Source organism: Nannobrachium achirus, assembly GCF_963921795.1.
Source record: "Nannobrachium achirus genome assembly, chromosome: 16".
In the NCBI taxonomy this organism is placed as follows: Eukaryota; Metazoa; Chordata; class Actinopteri; order Myctophiformes; family Myctophidae; genus Nannobrachium; species Nannobrachium achirus.
The window spans coordinates 53117482-53138748 of NC_137823.1; the positions used below are offsets into that span (position 1 = coordinate 53117482).

The 21267-nt window shown below is 42.7% G+C and overlaps 1 protein-coding gene across 1 annotated transcript in view; it reads left to right on the forward strand.

Moving 5' to 3' along the window:
• Positions 1 to 21267, forward strand: part of lama4 (laminin, alpha 4) — an 80068-nt gene that overhangs the window by 69 nt on the left and 58732 nt on the right. The window contains exons 1-10 of the mRNA XM_080745396.1: positions 1 to 210; positions 7359 to 7460; positions 8242 to 8369; positions 9046 to 9126; positions 10633 to 10847; positions 12919 to 13019; positions 14826 to 15006; positions 16805 to 16885; positions 18034 to 18185; positions 19654 to 19764. The exon at positions 1 to 210 is cut by the window's left edge and continues 69 nt beyond it. Coding sequence (XP_080601522.1) covers positions 100 to 210; positions 7359 to 7460; positions 8242 to 8369; positions 9046 to 9126; positions 10633 to 10847; positions 12919 to 13019; positions 14826 to 15006; positions 16805 to 16885; positions 18034 to 18185; positions 19654 to 19764 — 1263 coding nt within the window. The 5' untranslated portion in view covers positions 1 to 99. The remainder of the gene's footprint in view (positions 211 to 7358; positions 7461 to 8241; positions 8370 to 9045; positions 9127 to 10632; positions 10848 to 12918; positions 13020 to 14825; positions 15007 to 16804; positions 16886 to 18033; positions 18186 to 19653; positions 19765 to 21267) is intronic.

Consider the following 21267-nt stretch of genomic DNA (forward strand, 5'->3'; position numbering starts at 1 on the left):
AGCGGCCAGAGAGAGACGGGACAGACAGAGTCAGACAGAGAGAGAGAGAGAGAGAGAGAGAGGGGAAAAGTGCTCCACTGGGCACAACGCACTAAAAACATGGCTGCTAAGTCTCTGCCCTGCCTCTGTTGCCTACTCTGCATCCTCTCAGGGATTGATTACCCAGCTTCTGCCCTTCGTCTGTGGGGCCAACAAGAGTCTGTGCTGAAAGTAAGACAACTTTTATTTATTGTTTTCTTTCTTTTCCTTTCTTTTTTTTTACTCCTTCTTCTTGTCCCTTTTTGGTTGTTGTACTGTAAGCAGCATATGTTCCAGTGTCATAGCAATATTAAAGATTCAACAAAACTTACAATTCATTTCCAACATCTTTGCCTCTCTGTCTCTCTTTTTCTGTCTGTCTGCCTCTCTGTCTGTGTCTGTGTCTGTGTCTGTGTCTGTCTGTCTCTCTCTGCCTCTCTCTTACTCTATCTCTCATACATACACACATGCATACACAGTACATACTCTATACTGTAGGTGTACATACTGTGACAGTTTGTGAGACAGGATTGTGTGATGTGTTGGAAAGTGTTTTGTTTGTGGAAACTTTGTGGAGGACTTTGGTCTGTGCTCATGCTTGCACTGGTGCTGAGCCAAACAGCCACAGTCAGGCATCCAAATAAGAAAGACGACCCACAACTCTTGTCTGCCGCTCAGTGATGATGAAGGCGACAGTGACATTTCCATCTTCGTCAGGACTTTCACACCTGTCCAAGATCCTACTTGTGATCAATACCGGGCTTGTGACTGCCATGGTGTGAATACATGGTGGTGATGCATCAGACGAGTCGTGCTTATACTATTGTTATAGAGACGGCCAGGCATGTTATGGAAAGGGATTTGGCCGTCTCAGAAGCTCTCTGGGGACCTCCTGGTGTCTTCGTTTAGATTATATAAATCGTTGCTGTCTTGTGGAAACTACCAAATGTCCAAAACCGTAACCTTTCTGGACACGGTTCAGGAGGACAGGACCATCAGATGGTGGGACCCCCAGCACAGAGTGAAACCCACTCTATACATCACCGTACAGTGGTGACACACCCTGAAAATAGCCGATCTGCAAGCTCATTGTGAGCCTGCAGGTCTGTATTTTCAACCACATCCATCATACGGCAGTGTGTAAATCAGGCATCAGTCTACGATGGGGGGTCTGGGAGGGTTACTACTTCCCTGCACCTCCATCTCCCATCCAGACCCTGACCCCACCCCTCCCCACCCCACCTTGACAGAGCACTAATGGAAACCAGCTGGAAAGTGTTGTGAAACACCCGAGAGAGCAGAGAGAGAGAGAGACAATCTACGCTGCAGGGCAGTAAGGGCATGAGAACGAACTGTATATATAGAGTCATGAAAACAACATCAAGGTCACAAGAACTACAGTCGTGAAAACATTACTGAAGAGCATGTTCTGCATCATTCTGAGGGTTTCTTTTTTTTGTGAATCTCAAGTGACCGACAGACACTCACAGAGTTACAGAATGCATGAATGAATATGGTTATATTGTGTAGATGCTCCAGAGGTCCTCCTTTCAACAAATTACATTTTGAAGCATTTCAAATAAGTCTTCACAGTAGTTTACTTGTATTGGTATTGTGGAAGCGGTCACTCAAGTTACCGATGATATTATTGTTAGATTTGTGTGTTGTCTGCATAGGAATAGGAGGGCAGTTTCTCAAAGTGGATTCCAAGGACTCTGTGGGTTCCTTTAGGGAAGTCTAAATTGACCCATCCTAGTCTGTAACTCTGACAGTGTACAAATGGAAGCAAATGAACCCTAACGGGTTCATTTGGTTCCATTTTGTACACTGTCAGAGTTAAGTGGAGACCTTGAAATTTTAAAGTTTGAGACCCACTGGAATAGGGTGAATCTGAATGAGGACTCTTGTGATGGAGGACAGTGGAGTTTGACTCATCGTCATAACTGAAGGGCATCTTTGCGGTATCAAGAGAGTGCATGTATTTTTAGTGTGCCCAGGCTGGCCCCACTGGGATTCAAACATATACGAGCCCCATACTTTCTGCTTTGAATGCGTGCCCAAAACTGTGGAACTGCTGGGGCTGCGTTGTGCCCATTGACCTACATACTGTAGAAAGTAAAACCACAATCCCTGGCACTGTTTAGTGCCACGATGATGTATAGCTATACATTAAGCTAGATGTTAAAAAGAGCTCCCGTAACATTTTGCAGTGTAAGTGCTACAGTAGTACTCCAAATACACAGGGGATGGGTCCTATTCTAGATGTGTGCTAAACAAACAGTTGAATTTTGACCCTTACAGTTCAGTGTACAGTAGCCTACCTGCTAAGTTACACAAGGAATGGAATGCTTTAACCGTGTCATTGATGCTCACATGCTCCGTCATATTGAGTTAAACAGGGAACTAGACCTACATTCATGTCAAGTCCCACAGTACAGAAACCATGTAGCTTCTGATCTTCCTCCGTTGTTTGTGCCGTGAGCGATTATTCCCCCATCTCGGAGACTTGTGACTGTGTACAGTCGCCTGAGAGGGGAGGGTCCACGGCCTTGTAGCAGACACAGAGTCTCGTGCTGCGTTATTAACTTGTGATGAGATTCTCATGACCCGTTGTTTCTACTGTATCCTGTCCTGGAGGATATTCTGAAAACCCAGACTCTGTCTGAACTCCTTGCCATGGCCAAAACAAATACAGCAGCTACAGTATAGCTCTCTGGTATGGTGGGGGGGATAGGGGGGTTGGCGATCAGCGTTAAAGGATTTTAATTTGCAGCCAGAGCTACTTTTCAATATCAGCGGCTATACCAGTGTTTCTCAACCACTCTGCCTGGGGACCTTTGGTGTGCCCCTGAGAAGGGTCAAGTGTGCCCCTTGAAACTGCTTGAAAGCCAGTATTTATAATTTTAAAATGATTTAAACTAGTGAAAACAGCAGATCTACAAGCACACAACGCCTCACGGTGCGAGGCGTTGTGTGCTTGTAGATCTGCTGTTTTCACTACTGTTGTGCGACAGCCTTGTATGATGAAACAAGGCTTTACTTTGTGAAGAAACGTACAAATTTGAAACTTGGAGATACAAGGTTTCTTCCCGACAGGGACGATATTTACACCCCCATATTATGTTGGTGTGCCCATGGATTCTTGGGACATGAAAAGTGTGGCCATGCAGAAAAAAGGTTGAGAACTGGGCTATAGATCCCTCTGCCTGCCATGACATCCTGTAAAGGCAGAGACAAACTCCCCAAAACATTCACAATCAATCCATAAATAGGTTAAAATTCTATACAAATTAATACAGATTATGAAGTATAGGGAGGCTTTTCCCCTTATATAGAGAATGCATGACTACATGGTCACACAGCCCATGGGATGAGGGAGAGTGTTGACTTTGGACAGAATTCCAGTGTGGAGCCAACTCCTGTTTTTCTGCTTGATACCCGATATATTTGTTCAGCACTGTATCCTGGAGATAGAGGCTTATGGTCAGAACCATTATGGTGATAGCTTATCACACATTAGAAGGGATGTATATATATATCAGTCTGTTAATTAGCTAACCTCACGAACGTAACTGTTTTGAATGAAACGGTTGTGACATGTTTCATACCGTGAATAATAGTTTGTGATGTTCTTTACTTTCATTCCAGCAATTGTTATTATACATCAAATGGCGAAGGCACACAACGTGGCACGTTGTGAGCTTGTAGATCTGCTATTTTTAGCGTATGACGTTCACCTATTGTTTCAGAATGTTCACCTATCATCATGGCATGCCCAGAATCGGGACGTTAGAGGAGAGTTAAAAGCTCCAATTCGTCAAGGACTCATTGTAGAGATTTGGACCTTTAGATTTGGACCAATAGATTGCTGGCTGTTGATGAATAATGAACAAATCCAGTCCTGGATAAAACGGGCTACAGTACAGTATGTAACTTGTTGAATGTCATCTTTGTTCTGCCTGCCACTGAAGTGGGCACTTTGAGAAGGATCACTGAAATAGTTTGCATTGCAGAGCGAACTCATTTAGGACAGAAGGCCACATATGTCAGTTGTTTCAATTGCCATGCTTGTTTAACAAAGTGTTTTAGAATCAGCAATGTGGTCCCATTCAAAGTTAAGTAGAACTTTTCAGTATTGCAGCATTACTCTACGGGCCCCAAAGGGAACACACTCACTCGAAAGTTTATAGCGGTGTGTACAAATGCAAGGTCTTTGTGGCGTTCAGTGATGTATTTAACAAGTCCCCCAGGCAGAGAGCTAGGGGATGGGATGGGGGTGGAGGTGATATAATTACAAGGGATTTGAACAAGCTGACGTAGTGAATACTGTACTGTATATATCCTGTAGTGTAGACCATCTGCTGCATCCTGTAGATGTGTTCTGTTCTGTGTATATACACGCTGCAGCTGTTTCACCCGTCACTGAGTGTCACACAGCTAATAGGTGCAGACCAAACTCCAAACTCTTTCAAGTGTCTTTGCAGATTGCAAACAGGCCTGAGTGGTTTTCCCATAATCTACTGTAGTTAGGGGTGCATTTACTGCGAATGGGCTTGCTTGCCATTTAGATCCAGATTTTCTTTTGTTTTATTTATTTTTATCCCAACGATAATTGGGACTGACAATGCAGTTCTAAGCTGTTGAGCATTAGGGCATTGAGCATTGGCACATGTAGGGACTGACCATACAGATTTTTCAGACCCACATTTAAGCTGTTTCATGTTTGGGGTCGCTCGCCATTTAGATCCAGATTTCTAGTTTTATTTATTTTATCCCAACATTACTTTCAAGCTATTGATTGCTTGTAGTTTTGGTTATTTATAATTGGAACTGAAACTTACATTGCTCTGGAACAGTGTCTTAGAAGACAGAAATCTAAGCTGTAATCTAACGTCTATAACAGATGGGGATGCCTTTCCATTTTTCACATCATCTGTTAGAATGCTAGCATGTTTACATGGCAGGTTGACATACCCAAGACTCGATACTGCTTGTGATAGATGGGCCGGCTGTTGTTAAGCGTGTGTGTGTGTGTGTGTGTGTGTGTGTGTGCGTGTGCGTGTGCGTGTGCGTGCGCGCGGTGCGTGCGTGCGTGCGCCGTGCACGGTGGGTCAGGGGAGACCACAGGAAAAGGGGCTACAGCAGGAAGACTCTTGTAAGCCTTGGCCATTCACAGGATGTTTCACATTAGCCGGCCCAATGTGAAAGGCATTTCTTTGTCTCACGGTCCATCTGAAAATAAATCAAAGGAAAATATGCCTCACAGCCGGGCATATATCTCTGGAATGTTCCAGCTACGAGCTGTTGTAGACGGCCAGCATAAACGTCCAATTGAGCCCAAGAGGACAAACATGGGGTTTCTTACAGGCAGACAGAAACAAAGTGGTATTGTGCGTGTCTTTGAATGGAACTGCCTCAGAAGTTCAAAGATGTATTTGTGGGTGGAGGCGGAGGTCAGGGTTCTGAACTCATGACATCACACCACCCTCCTCACCCCTAATTTATACTTGGTGGCGCGCAGCGTAAATAGGCAATCTACAAGATACCAGCCTGTAGGCCGTTCGCTGTGCAACACTGATGTGCAAGTGTAAATCAGGCTCCAGAAACTCCACCTCATTGCACAAATGTCAGACAGGATATACATTTTAAACCGACATTTCATAAATAGCAAGGGACTGCTGCGGCCCGGTGGTTCATTGTTTTCTACTAGTACACACACACACACACACACACACACACACACACACACACACACACACACACACACACACACACACACATGCAACAGGAGTGCTTTGTGTTTGTGCTTTCGTACAGCCAGGAGTTAAACAGCAGTACTACGAGTCATCAAAGGGTAATGTTCTGTGCATATGGGAGGAGATGTTCTTGCAGGATGAAGAGCATCTTCCGCTGTTTACGGAAAACCAAAAACAGACTCTTTGGAAGTGATTCCAGGTGCCCATCATCTTCCTCGCCAGACTTTTGGCTGTGACAGCATTGTCGCTGTGTTGGGCAGAAACCTCTTTCTGTATGTCCTAAAAAACTGCTAAAATGACATATCTACAAGCTCAAAACACGTTGTAGTTTTGAGCAATTTGTTATGCTTTTGTGTGACACTGTACGGGACCACTTGAACCAATCGTCCATAATATATTCTGAGAACTTTAGCCAAAAATGCTGCGAGGCGTTGTGATCTTGTAAATCGGCTATTTTTGGGAAAGAGGTTTTGAGTAGAGGGGAAAAAGAGCAGACTAAGTACAGAATGAAAGGTCAAGTTTATTAAGTATTGATTGTTCAAGTGATTAAATATCAGAAAACACAAATTGACATGATTCCAAAATACACTGATGATCGTGTTGTCAAACGATGAAACTATATGGAATCCACGAAAAGGTGGGGGTCCCTGCTTCATCTCTCTCTCAGCTAAGGGGTCCTTGGCCTGAAAACGTTGAAGACCCCTGCTGTATGATCAAGTAGGGCTTTCATTTACGAAAAAACCCCATAAAAAGTTACAATATGGAGATAAGAGGTTTCTGCCCGATACCAATAATTTACGATACTGGCTCCAGTTAGTAACTTTGCATCAGTGTTTGAAATCTGAACCCTCTCCAGCCTCTTAAAGTACAGTTCTATTTATGCTACTATTAAACTGGTTTATTATGATCAAAATCAGAAAGAGTAATAAATCCTACTATGAAATGAAGAAATCTCTTGTGTGTCCTGACTGTCCTCAGTCTATTCCCACAACCTTTTCTCCTCATTGGGTTGTCTATCTATTCTATTGCATATTGTCGTTGTCGAGTGGAAACCTTGTATGTCCAAAACCGTTCGTTTTGTATTTATCATCCAAAAGATTTATTACGTTTTGTGCGACGGTCTTGTATGATGAAGCAGGGCTTTACTTTACCAAAAAATGAACACATTTGAAACTCGGAGATACAAGGTTTCTGCCCGACAGTGACGATATGAGCATTGAACATTGACACATGCAGGGACTGATTCAGCCCCAGATTTAAGCTGTTTTATTAGCATGTTTGTGACCTCTGTGACTCAATGAAGACTCTGTCTGTCCTCTCTGTCCATTCACATGCATTTTCCTCCTCAGAAAACCAAAAACAGGCCAATGGGAAGTGATTCCAGCCTTTGGCTGTTACAGTATATACAATCCTGGTCCTTGTTAGTGACTTTGCGTCAGTGCTTGAAATCCAATCCCTCTCTCTTAGCCAAAGTATGGTTCCACTTCTGCTCCTATTTGGCGTTTATTTTCATATGATCTAAATCAGAATGAGTAACGAGTGTGACTTTAAAAGTTGGATCCGTGTTTCCTTTTCCTCCTGTAGGTATGCGGCAGAGGATATTTCCTTAGTGAGCACAACAAATGCTTGCCGTGTAACTGCAAGGGCCACGCGGACTACTGTGAGGATATCACAGGCATTTGCATCGTAAGTTTTCCACACCTGACATCACCGGGTCTTATAGGGAACAAATAATTTGATTTAATTAGCCAGTAGCTATGCCCCTCCCCTAAAAGCTTTTGTCCAATGCTAGCTTAGCAACCGGCAGCTTGCCAAGGCTGTTGCCAAGGCAAACCTTGGCAAGCAGGAAGTTATTCTAAGCTAGCATTGGACAAAAGCTTTTTGGGAGGGGCATAGCTACTGGCTAATTGTGCGACTTGTTTTTGTCAGAATTCAGTTCAGTTCCCAACTACAGTATGCTGCCCTACAAAGGCAGAGTGCAGTAACTACGTTTTTGAACACACCGACTTATTTGTGTCGCCCAAAGGTCAAATTAGCCTTCATGATATTGGGGGATGAACAAATAGCTCAAGAACAGATATACAATCAGTGTAATATCTTGGCTGATCAGCTGTAACACTCTTAAATCAATTTTTTTAGTGAAATTCTTGTACGTAGTTACTGCACTCTGCCTTTGTAGGGCATTATGTTTTACTTGATTCGTTAGTGGCTGGCTATTAAAGTTTTTGAAAGATCAAATCAGAATCCCAATCATTTAATTTGACACTACGATAGTTTTGGACATTTTCAGTCAAAAGCATGAACTCAATGAGCAAACAAATGGTTTGGACATCATTGGTTATCAGATACACAATAAATCCTGCTATAACTCTAAAGAGTGTACAAATGGGACCTTAATGGACCCTTACATGGTTCATTTGGTTCCCTTTGTACACACTTCAGTTAAATGTCCTCTACCCACACACAGGACTGCAGGGACCACAGTATGGGGGATTTCTGTGAAATGTGTGAGGACGGCTATACACCTGCTGCTAGCCTGGATGGACGCCACACCTGCCGACCGTGCGCATGCCCTATTTCACTCCCATCCAACAAGTAAGCCCTGTGCTGTTGATGTTGTAGAACAGGGGTCTTCAACAGGGGGTCCGGGACCGCTAGGGGGTTCTCAGAGTTACTACAGGGGGGCCTCCAAATCTTTGAGTGATAAAAAGTTTCTCCTATTTTATATTAACCACTTGAGCCCAAGTGTCCATATTTTGAGAACTTTAGCCAAAAATAGCTCACAACGCCTCGCGCTGCGAGGCGTTGTGAGCTTGTAGATCGTCTATTTTCAGCAAAGAGCTTTGGTGAAGAGGAAAAAAAGAACAGACTAAGTACAGAGTGAAAGGTCAAGTTTATTTAAGTATTGACTGTTCAAGTAGTTAAATATACGAAAACAATTTTTGACATGAATCCAAAATACACTGACAATTGTGCTGTCAAACAATGAAACTACAGTATATGGATTCTAGAAGAAGGTTGTGGGGGTCCCTGCTCATCTCTCTCCCAACTAAGGGGGTCCTTGGCCTGAAAACGTTGAGGGACCCCTGTTGTAGAAGCTCACAGTAGGCTGTACGTCTGCAGGACACTGTGTGATCTCTGACATTCTGTCCCCTGTGTGTGTGTGTGTGTGTGTGTGTGTGTGTGTGTGTGTGTGTGTGTGTGTGTGTGTGTGTGTGTGTGTGTGTGTGTGTGTGTGTGTGTGTGTGTGTGTGTGTGTGTGTGTGTCCAGCTTCGCAGTGCACTGTGACCGGGGAAGTGCCATCCTGCGCTGCAAGTGCCAGCAGGGCTACGCCGGACATTTCTGCGAGAGGTCAGTGTTGACAGGGATTTGGACGAGCGGTTGAAATTAAGCCATTGCACCAATAAAGCTTTCTCATGCATGACGTCTCAACACGGCGCACTTTGATGTGGGCAGATACTGTATTTCTCACCTCTCACAGGTTGGTACTTGGTAGGAATACCAGAAGAGTCGCCTGGGCTGATGGTTTATGCCTTTTGATTGATTGATTGAGGTATTTATTAGAGGTTTTGGATAGGAAAAGGTACAGTTTCATGACAGTACAGTTCACTGATACAATGTCAACTGAAATGGCAAGGTTTATTTGTTACTTTCCATTGAGATCCTTAATATCCTTATACCTCTGTAAACTATGCCTTAACGGTTAAACCTAACCTTACTCCTAACCTTAACCTCAGTAAAACGGTGTCGAAACCTACAGTAACCCTATTCCTAATCTTAACCTCAGAAAGATATACGAAATCCTAAATGTATTTATATCCTTATTCTCAGTGAAACAAAATAAAAATCTCTGCGAGTTTCTTTCTGGCGACTTTATCGGTTACCCTTGGTAGGTAAGTACTAAGTAGCCTTGAGGATCTACCGTTCCAGAGCCATGTGGCCCGATAGGTCAGGATCTTATCTCCTGTTTCCTAGCGGGAGGCAGCTTGATGTACAAGTAGTACAACCCCTGGACATGACGCTAGTGATTTAAGCCCAATCCTACCCTTGATGCTTAGTGCCAAGAATTAGGTACCATTTTTACAGTCTTTGGTATGACTGGTCGGGTGATTGAACTCTGACTCAGGGCGGACATTCTAAACACAAGGCCACTGAGCTGCTAACAGGGTGGTACCTGACTAAATGAATAGACATTGGAAATCGTTTCATTTTGTAACCGGAAGACACTTAAACTTTTGTCAAGGACACGTAAACCTAATTTATTTTCGTTGGTTAATCCCTGTGGAGAAATTTGTATTCTTTGAAGTTTTCTCTCATCAATAAGTCTGTTATTTTCGGTGAGTGACACACCATGTTGCGATGAAGCATAAGTCAAGGCGTTAGACCAGTGGTTCTCAAACTTGGGGTTGGGATCCCTAGTGGGGTCCCCAAATTATTTTGTGGGGTCTCCAGATGATTAGCTTAATGTCATTTTTTTTCACTCAATGGTAAACAAACCAACACACAGTATAAGTGTATACAGGGTATCTGCAGATTTATAAAGTGACAATTTAAGGACTTTCAAGACCGTTTTAATACCAAACTGGCCAAACTGTCAAATATTAGGCGAACATTGTAGATGCTCGCTCACGTGAGTATGTAGTTTGTCTATTCTCACAATATTTCTGTGAGTCACATTGAATGTAATACCTACAATTCCAAGTGCTTGTCAGGGTGGGGGTCCCCAGTTCAAATATATGTTTACTTTGGGGGTCACGGCCTAAAAATGTTTGAGAACCACTGTGTTTAGACAAACCAAGGATCTCTGTTACCCCAGCACCACCCTGAGCCCCAACTAACTTACCATTCCTCCTCCAGGTGTGCTCCTGGTTACTACGGCAACCCCATGGTCATCGGCGACTCCTGCAAGAGGTGCGACTGCAACGGCAACTCGGACCCCAACATGATCTTCAACGAGTGCCACAACGTGACGGGCCACTGCCAGAACTGCTGGGGCAACACGGCCGGCGCCAACTGCCAGAGATGTGCCCCGGGTTTCTATGGCGATGCCATCAGCGCCAAAAACTGCAGAGGTACGTGAACTTTTGATGTTCCTCCCTAGATGTTACTCACTGGATAAAACATCCAGGGAGAGGATAGAAATAGATTTGTATTGTATACTGTATATTAGGGCATTAACGAAAAAGTCGACAAGTCGACTTCATTACACAAGTCGACTCCCACCAGAGAAAGTCAAAAGTCTTAGTTGAAAAAATATATACTTTCTATTGTGAAAATAGCCAATCTACATGCTCACAACGCCTCGCAATTTCACAATTTCTACCTCTATGTATTTGACAATTTGGACAATATTTAATTTGTCATTTTAGAGGTAAATTGGCACTTTAGAACTGTGCAGATGCCCTCTATACACTTAAACTTTATGTTGGTTTGTTTACAGTTGAGTGAGAAAACAATGTTTCACATTAAATTAATCATCTGGGGACCCCCCAAAATAATTTTGGGGTCATGTGTGATGTGATGACGTCATCAAGCGATAAAGTCGACTTTCAACTCAACTTTTTACTGAGTCGAGTCGACTTGCAAAAATCACAAGTCGTTAATGCCCTACTGTATATATATATTAGCATCATAAACCAGACTCTCCTTTCAGGCAGGAGGAGTCTAGTTTACTAGGTTATACAGTATATACGTATATGTATATATATATACTGTATTATATTTAATTTACATTTTTGACTTTCGAGTGATGCTTTCATCATTTTGAGTCACTTAGCCTTTTATAATGAGTGCAACCAGAGCTCGATTTGCTCGGGGGAAGGGCAAAACCATGCCTCTGCTTTTAATAACGAATTGGTTATCAATGAATTACCACCTGTTAATAATTTCTTTATGTTTTATCCTTGCTTGGTCAGACTGAATTAAATACGTACCAATAGATTTCCTTTTGGGAAATGTAGACTGTCTATTTGAGAATACTGTATGACAATTTGGCATTTTAATTGAAAATACTGTACATGTTAGCCTCATGGGTGTCCTTAATTTTGCTTGTCATAATGAATAAGCAATTAAGCATATAGGGCTTATATAAGTAAAGGTAACGTAAGGTCATGGCTTCATCGTAAACAACAAGGCTCTGGCGATTCCCCTTGTGTGTCCTAGGTGTATTAGGCCCTAAGCCAATCACAAAGCCCTGTATAATGAATGCAGGAAGGTCCTTATAGTTTGTTGACACAGTTGGGCTGACTGGCTGCTGAGGATTCCTGTCAAGCTCCACTGACAGCAGCTCGGCATTCTGTGAGGACAGTACAAGACAAGGATATTGGCTTATGTTACATCATTCTGGCACCGGCAAAGAAGTGGAATACATTCATGTACTGTAAAGCTAGTGTCACAGTATTGCAGTGGGAAAGTACAGTATCAATGAACCCTAGTGGGAATCAGATTGTGAATATGATTAGTGTTCCAGAAGATATGGCGATCATCAAAATGTTAACAATTAAGAAGCAAAAATCAGGTTAATTTATTACTTTAGAATACCTTAGCACAGGGGTTCTGAAACCTTTTTAGGCCGTGACCCCCAAAATAAACATATTTGAACTGGGGACCGCCACCCTGACAAGCACTTGGAATTGTAGGTATTACATTTAATGTGACTCGGTTCCACAGATAAATATTGTGAAAATAGCCGAACTACATGCTCACAACGCCTCGCACTGCAAGGCATTGTGAGCTTGTAGATCGGCTATTTTCACAAAGTTCACCTCTTGCTTACTTAACATTTGACAGTTTGTCCAGTTTGGTAATAAAACGGTCTTGAAAGTCCTTAAATTGTCACTTTATAAATGTGCAGATACCCTGTATACACTTATACTGTGTGTTGGTTTGTTTACCGTTGAGTGAGAAAAAATATGACATTAAGCTAACCATCTAGGGACCCCACAAAATAATTTGGGGACCCGACCCCAAGTTTGAGAACCACTGCCTTAGGGGTACACAATTGGGGGTCACAATTCAAGATCATGGACGGATTACGGTGTACATTTCAAGTTACCGCTCGTGGATAAAAATAGCTCCTATGCTCATGGTCATAGTTTGACCTCTCACTTTCATCCTTGCACATATCCTGTGTCTCTGCTGCAGAGTGTGTGTGCAACAAGTGTGGGACGGCTTCATGCGATGACAGGACCGGAACGTGTCACTGCAGGCCTGGCGTCACCGGACGACTGTGTGACCAGTGTGAGGTGAGAAACTCAAGGACTCCAGGTCATATAGTCAGGGGCGTCACAAGGGGGGGAAAAGTGGGACTGAGTTACTAGGGCCCAAGGTGGATTTTATACTTTAGATATTGGAAAATAGCAGATATACAAGCTCACAGTGAGCTTGTAGTATCTGCTATTTTTGAAAAGTCGTGAGAATGTGTGCAAATCTTTGAATGTATGTATTTTTTTTAGTTACATTTGTAACTCAAATTTTGCTTCTGGGGGGTCCCTTGAACGAAATATTTTGAGATGGGGGTCCATGGCCAAATACATATAATTTTGGGGGTCCTTGACATGAAAAGGTTTGAGCACCACTGACATAGAAACCTAGGTTTTTCAAAAAACTTTCAAACATTCAAAGACTTGCACAAATAAAAAAAAAAATAGCAGATCTACAAGCTCGTGAGCTTGTATATCTGCTATTTTTCAACAGATAGTTAAAGTACCCAGGGCCCAGAATTTGGTGCGACACCCCTGACTCAGGTCACATATAGTCTCTCACAATCATGTCACTCCATGGGCTTCATGGCATTCTTTCCATGGATTCCCAGGAATCTCCAGCAAGGTTTTTAGTTTCCATGTTTGTGGGCATTTTTCCCAGGCCAATGTACCTGCCCCCGGAAAGAAAGAAAGAAACGTCAAATGTCACAGCTATTTCTTGAAATCGATGTTCTGTGTGAAAGATTGTTTTAACGTTAGAAATCGTCAAATCATTATCACAAGGTACTGGGCTGGGGGTCCTTGTGATACCCTCCCGATCAAATTTTTTATGTTTTATCCCTGTTTCTGACCAGACTGAATTAAATACATGCATGTTTGATCATATCAATAAAAAGAAATCTTAACAGCAAAAATCTTAACACCAAAATTGATTCTTAAATAATTATTTGTTATTTTTTTTTATCTACAAACTCGACATCTACAAAGCGCATTGCGATGCAACATCTTGTGAGCTTTTTTTGTGTGGCTATTTGTCGCATGAACAAAGTACATAGGAATTAAGGGATTACAAAAATGATACCCCACTCAGTTCTTTGTACAAATCAAATCAAACCCTGCTTTGAACCTGTCCACAGGGGGTGAGCCGCCCGCCAGTAGCGTATCTCCGGTATTAAATAATGCAACACTCTATCAGAGTGAGGAGTTCATTAGCTGGTATTTGCATCACAGCTCATAGCAGCCTGATGGCGAGCTGTCACATCATCATCGGCGGAAGCCACACATTTTCCGGTGACAGAATTATTTTGGACCGCCTCCGAAAACCACTCAACTTCAAATGAAACAATTGTTTAACCCGTTAACATTTTAGCTGTGTATGTATAGCACTATAACCACTTTAACTATTATACTTTGGCTATTCAAAAATAGCAGATCTACAAGCTTGCACGAGCTTGTAGATCTGCTATTTGTTTTGGTCAAAAAATGTGTGCAAATCTTAATAAATATAATAAATATATAAAAAAATCAAGTGAGTGGTGGTGCTGCTGCTGCTGATGATAGACCAACATGACATCACAGGATAGGGTGTCAAATATTTTGGTACAATATTTTCAAATGGGGGTCTGCGGCCAAATACATATCATTTTGGGGAGTGACATGAAAAAGTTTAAGCACCACTCATATTGCAACATACATTTTTCAGAAAAGGATTTAGAAAACATATTTTTAGAATCGGTCTTCATGGGTTAATCTGTGTGTGTGTGTGTGTGTGTGTGTGTGTGTGTGTGTGTGTGTGTGTGTGTGTGTGTGTGTGTGTGTTTTGTGGCGGTCGTGTTGTGTCACCTATAGGAGGGCTACTCAGGTTTCTCCACCTGCCAGGGCTGTCGGCGGTGTGAGTGCGGGCCCGCCTCCCTGCGCCCCACCTGCCACCCGCTCACACACAGCTGCCAGTGTCGCCCGGGGGCCGGAGGACGCTACTGCGAGCGCTGCCTCCCGGGACACTGGAACTATGGCCCCTCCGGCTGCCACAGTGAGTCACGTTTCCATCACAACATGTCACCGTATAGTCACAGACAGTATAGAATCTGGTGTTACGTTCAGCTCAGATCTGTTCTGCTTTCCTTTAGCCCCTAGCAACACCCGAGACCATTTTTTTCGGCCTTTAATTATCCGGGAATAAATGACAGAGGAGCATGGATTTGACATTTCTGTAGTTGTGTTTATTCACACCTGGAAGACTGCCTGATAGAAGCACAGCCTTCTGTTCTGTTGCTGCTTCTGTTGATACGGCATAGCAACTAGTAAAGCATAAACAATATGCTCACTGTCAGGCAGAAACCTCGTATCTCGAAGTTTTAAATTTGTATGTTTTTTTCGTAAAGTAAAGCCCTGCTTCATCATACAAGGTCGCACAAAAGTAGTGAAAACAGCTGATCTACAAGCACACAAGGGCGTTGTGTGCTTGTAGATCGGCTGTTTTCACTAGTTTTGGACATACAGTACAAGCTTTCCACCCGACAACGACGATATGCTAGTTACCAGCCAATACTGAAGCAGACACGGTTCAATTTGCCGGAATGATGGGAGGGAGGGATGGGATCCATGCCTGAGCTTTTGAAATCCCCCCTTTAGGGCCATACATTTTCATCACCAGTGGGAATATGTTTTTTATTGCAAAAATAGGCAATCAATGCAACGTGTTGTGAGCTTAAAGCAGATAGGCTATTTTCGCTATTTATTGTACGACTCAAATGCAGGCTTAAGTGGTTAAGAAAAATCTAACCCTGCCTAGTAACCCAGACAGCCACTATGGGAGTAGTGGTGAATTGGCATCAGATGCTATACAGTAGATGTGTATCTAGGGATCAAAACATGTCAAAGGGCACGCTTTCCCTCTCGGTTCCCAAGAAAAGGGACGCCCAGCCAGACCATCAGTCATAACACTTAGCACAGATAACGTTTTCCCAGAGAAGGGACGGCTGTGGCCTGGCGCCCCGTTCCTCCATTCCCACACCCACTATCACTGTCGTAGTTTATCCTCGTTGTCGGGTGGAAACCTTGTATGTCCAAAACCGTTCGTTTTGTGTTCATCATTTAAATAGTGAAAATAGCCGATCTACAAGCACACAACGCCTCGCGCCGCGAGGCGTTGTGTGCTTGTAGATCGGCTATTTTCATTAGTTCCGTGCGGCGGTCCTGTATGATGAAGCAGGGCTTTGCTTTGCTTAAAAAACGCACGCGTTTGAAACTCGGAGATACGAGGTTTCTGCCCGACAGTGACGTTATGATGTCAGGTTCAGGCATCTGCACAGAGCTGCAGCCCAGGGGCCACGGGAGCTCCCAGTGGACGAGGGGAATGACATCACACATGCACACGCGTGTGTGCACGCACGCACACACACACACACACACACACACACACACACACACACACACACACACACACACACACACACACAGCACAGTACAGCTGCCAAAACCATTCAATCCCGCACTGGGGATACACAAGACAGATGTCCAGGCCTCGCTGCCAAAAACACCATCCCTGAGCCTTCATATATAGCAATGATCATTTGCACTCAACCCATGTCCAGCTGCTGACAGAAGCATTGGGGCTGCGGTCCATAGAACGTTCCATATGTCCGTCCGACCTTTGTTAAGTTGAACTGTGTGTGTGTGTGTGTGTGTGTGTGTGTGTGTGTGTGTGTGTGTGTGTGTGTGTGTGTGTGTGTGTGTGTGTGTGTGTGTGTGTGTGTGTGTGTGTGTGTGTGTGTGTGTGTGTGTGTGTGTGTGTGTGTGTGTGTGTGTGTGTGTTTTCCTACATGCAGAGTGTGACTGTCCCAGTGGCCATTGTGACATGCACACTGGGGAGTGTCTGCCGGAGGCTCCACCTAACCTCTGCAACATCAGTAAGTGGGTTTACTTAAAGGGGAATTTCACCCCTGGAACAGCAAGTTCCAGTCACTTAAAGTTAACAATATGTCTAGTGTATTCATATTTTAAATTGGTGCGTTATGACCGGGGGAAAAAAAAGAATGCAGTTGATCATGTTCCTCTGGGATGTGTTCGACTGCATTACTACAACTACCAGCATGCTTTGCGCACCACCATTGTGAAACTCCTCCCACATTTTCATTGTCATGACGATCTTTGGCTATGGGGGTTGGCTTTGAACTACACACCTGTCGTCACCTGCAGTCATGTAGTAGTCAGGAAATTAAGTGAGACACTTGAAATACTAAAATATCTAAAAACAGAGATTAAACACAAAAAAATAAAATAAACCAGCATTGTGTTTCTTGTGTCCCAAACAACATTAAAATAAGATTTGGTTGTCTCAGGGGTGAAATGGCCCGTCAATAGCCACAGCATGAAGGACCTCTTTACAATATGAATAACAAATACTGTACATACATCATATTGTCCTCACTCTAGTCCAGTGGTTCTCAAAAAATGTCTTGTCAAGCAGTGTTGTGTTCTAGTGCTATATACAGTACAGTACGTAGTATGACGCACAGAATGTTTTTGACCAAAAGCATATAGCCTCTACTGTTCATTTCATCCATTGAAAACATGCTAGCGTGATTGATTATTGATTAGCTAGAATGATTATTGTATCCCTCCGAAAAAACCTAGAACACACCACTGTTGTCAAGGACCCCCAGATCGACGTGTGCTGAGCATTGATTATTGATTATTTTATTAGACAAAAGTGGAGAACAGTACAAGTATAGTCAATACAATTGAAATGTAGTACAGTACAGTTGAACACCCTGCCTAAAAGGAACATCCCAAAGAAGACCTTTTATGGTCTTTTTTTTTACGTTGGAAGACCAGCATGTACATTGTCTATTTTCAAATAGACAAAATAAACTGTGGTCCCTGGACCCCACTTTGAGAACCACTTCTCTAATCTTCAAGGGTGTTGAGCACCAACCTCTATAAAGCTTTAACAAAAGATTTCACTTCAAGACTTGCGATACGAGGTCGATGGAAGGTTAGAAACCTGGAAACAGCATCCGCCGTCATTCTTTAATCCCTTTTCCCATGTTTTCAGGTTGTGATGAATGCATCTGGCATCTGATTGGAGATCTGCGTCAGTCCAACAAGACGCTGGACCAGCTGAGGGTCAGTGTGCTGAACATCTCCACCGGGGCTGCTGCTAACGACAGGCTCAAGTACTACAACTACACTGCTCATAGGCTGCAGGTAATTACAGTACGATACATGGTCTATCCCAGCATACTGTGTCGTTGTGAGAGGACCACAATGGAAATACATCTTAGGACTTTATTGTGTCAGGGTTTGGGTTTTATTGCATTTAAAATAAAATTAAAAAGTATACAACCTGGATTGTGTATATTTTCCCTCTAGATCGCCAACATCCTCACAACATGCAATATTTACAGTGAAAGTGATTTTTGCACAAAATGTGAATGTCTCGACTACTGTATATACTTCTTGATACTTCTTCCTTACATCTAGATCAGTGGTTCTCAACCTGTAGGTCCCCAAATTATTTTCGGGGGTCCCCAGATGATTCACTTAATGTGCAACATTGTTTTCCCTCTCAACAGTAAACAAACCAACATAAAGTTTAAGTGTACAGAGGGTGTCTGCACATTTCTAAAGAGACTATTTAAGGGCGTTTTAATACCTCTAAAATTATAAATCAAATATTGGTAAAATTGTCAAATACGCCTCGTGTTGCGAGGCGTTGTGAGCATGTAGATCTGCTGTTTTCACAATAGAACCGTGTTATATAAAATGTAATGCCTCAACTCTTAGTGCTCATCAGGGTGGGGGTGTCCCCAGTTAAAATATGATTATTTTGGGGGTCGTAGCCTGAAAAGGTGGAGAACCACTGATCTAGATAACTGTTTTGATTCAGAACGGCACGCTTTACACAATAAACCAACGCTTCTTCCATTACTTTTCCTCCTGCTCTCACTGTTTCAAATTCGCTTTTGTATTCTTTTCTTTGATGAATTCCTTTTCTTGCTTTTGCACTCATACTCTGGTTGCTGCTGGGCTGGAGGACGGGGCATGTCTTCTTTGATGAAGAGCTCTGCTGTGTTTTATGAAGGATTTCATTGACTTCATCTCCAGGGGCGTCACACCAAATTCTGGGCCCTGGGTACAAGGATTCAGTGCGGGCCCCCCATGAATGTTTAACTATTGAAAAATAGCAGATATACAAGCTCACAGCGCAGCACCGAGTGCCGCGCTGCGAGCTTGTAGATCTGCTATTTTTGAAAAATCGTGAAAATTTGCGCAAGAAACCCATGTTTCCATGTCAGTGATGCTCAAACTTTTTCATGTGAAGGACCCCCAAAATTATATGAATTTGGCCACGGACCCCCTTCTCAAAATATTTAGTTCCAGGGACCCCCCCCCCCCCCCCGGAAGCAAAATTTGAGTTACAAATGTTCGCTTAAAAAATACATATATTCAAAGATTTGCGCACATTTTCACGACTTTTCAAAAATAGCAGATCTACAAGCTCGCAGCGCGGAACTCGTGTTCCTGTGACAAGCTGTGAGCTTGTATATCTGCTATTTTTCAATAGCTAAAGTTACTATAGGGCCCCTCCACCTTGCATGGGCCCTGGTAACTCAGTCCCACTTTCCTACCCCTTGTGATGCCCCTGCTTATCTCCCTCTCGCTGTGTTCCCAGAATCAGTTCCTGGGCTGGAGGAACAAGTCCTCTGTGATGAGGAGCCAGACTGGAGACCTGGAGGAGGCTACAGACGCTGTGGTGTCAGACATGAAACATCTGGTGGACATGGTCAGCAGACGCCCTCCTCTTTCATCTGTTACTCGTGTTACACGTTACCCTTTGACAGTGGTGTAAAAAGTACTTACATTCTTTACTTAAGTAAAAGTATCAATACTGCAATGTAGATGTACTCTGTTACAAGTAGAAGTCCGGTATTCAACATTTACTTGAGTAAAAGTACAAAAGTATTGGTATCAAAATGTACTAAAAGTACCAAAAGTAAAAGTACTCATCGTGCAGAATGTCCCATTTCGAGTTATCATTATTGTATAAAAATATTTTGAAAATAGCAGATCTACAAGCTCACAATGCGTCGCATCGCGACGCATTGTGAGCTTGTAGATCGGCTATTTTCAAATGGCCAAAATGTATATACGGCTGAAGTGGTTAATGTATGTTTTGTATTAACAATAACAATCTACAAAGTAACTAGTAACTAAAGTTTTGAAATGAATGTAGTGGAGTAAAAGTACAATATTTGGATCCGAGATGTAGTGGAGTAGCAGAGTAAACGTATTGGAAATTGGAATTACTCAAGTAAAGTACAAATAACTCAAAAGTGTACTTAAGTACAGTACTTAAGTAAATGTACTTAGTTACTTTACACCACTGCACTTTGAAGGGGAAGATTCAGATGTTTAGAACATGGGTTTTCAACAGGGGCCACTTGAATTCTAGCGTCCATATTCTGAGCACTTTAGCCAAAAATAGCAGATCTACAAGCTCACAACACCTCGTAGAAGTTGTTTGGTGTAGAAGGGAAGAAAGAGCAGACGAAGTACAAAGTGAAATGTCAAGTTATGTATTGACGGTTCAAGTGTATTGACGGTTCAAGTGGTTATGTACATATCTGAAAACACAAATTGACATGAATCCAAAATACACTGATGATTGTGCTGTCAAACAATTAAACTATATGGAATCTATGAAAATGTTGTGGGGGTCCCTGCTTCATCTCTCTCTCAACTAAGGGGTCCTTGGCCTGAAAATGTTGAAGACCCCTTGTTTAGAAGCATACAGTATATCCAAGTGATTTGTACCTAAACTAACTTCTATTCAGTTCAACATCTAACTACATTTTATGGGCACACTATTGTTTTTTAGCAGTGCTAACATGCTCTAATATTTACCATCTACCATTGTAGTCTATCCAAGTTGTGTTAAGACTTTTCTCTGCAGACAAGAGATTTTTCAAATACTTTCAAATGCCCCATAAGTTACAGGGTTAGTAGTGTATGCTTATGGATTATGTGCTATTTACACTAACCTAGAGTCTTCTATCTTGCGTTCTAGAGGATATGCAGCCTGTAGTTCTTCATATAAAGTAATTCAGTACTTTAACTCACCTTACTAACGTTTCTAAACAAACAACAGTGTTTAATGTGACATTTTTGGTTGCACATCGCATCGCGCTGTGCACTGGTGAAAATAGCCAATCCGCAAGCTCACAATGCGTCGCATTGCGATATGTTGTGAGCTTGAATATGTGCTATTTCCGGTATGCGACGCCGG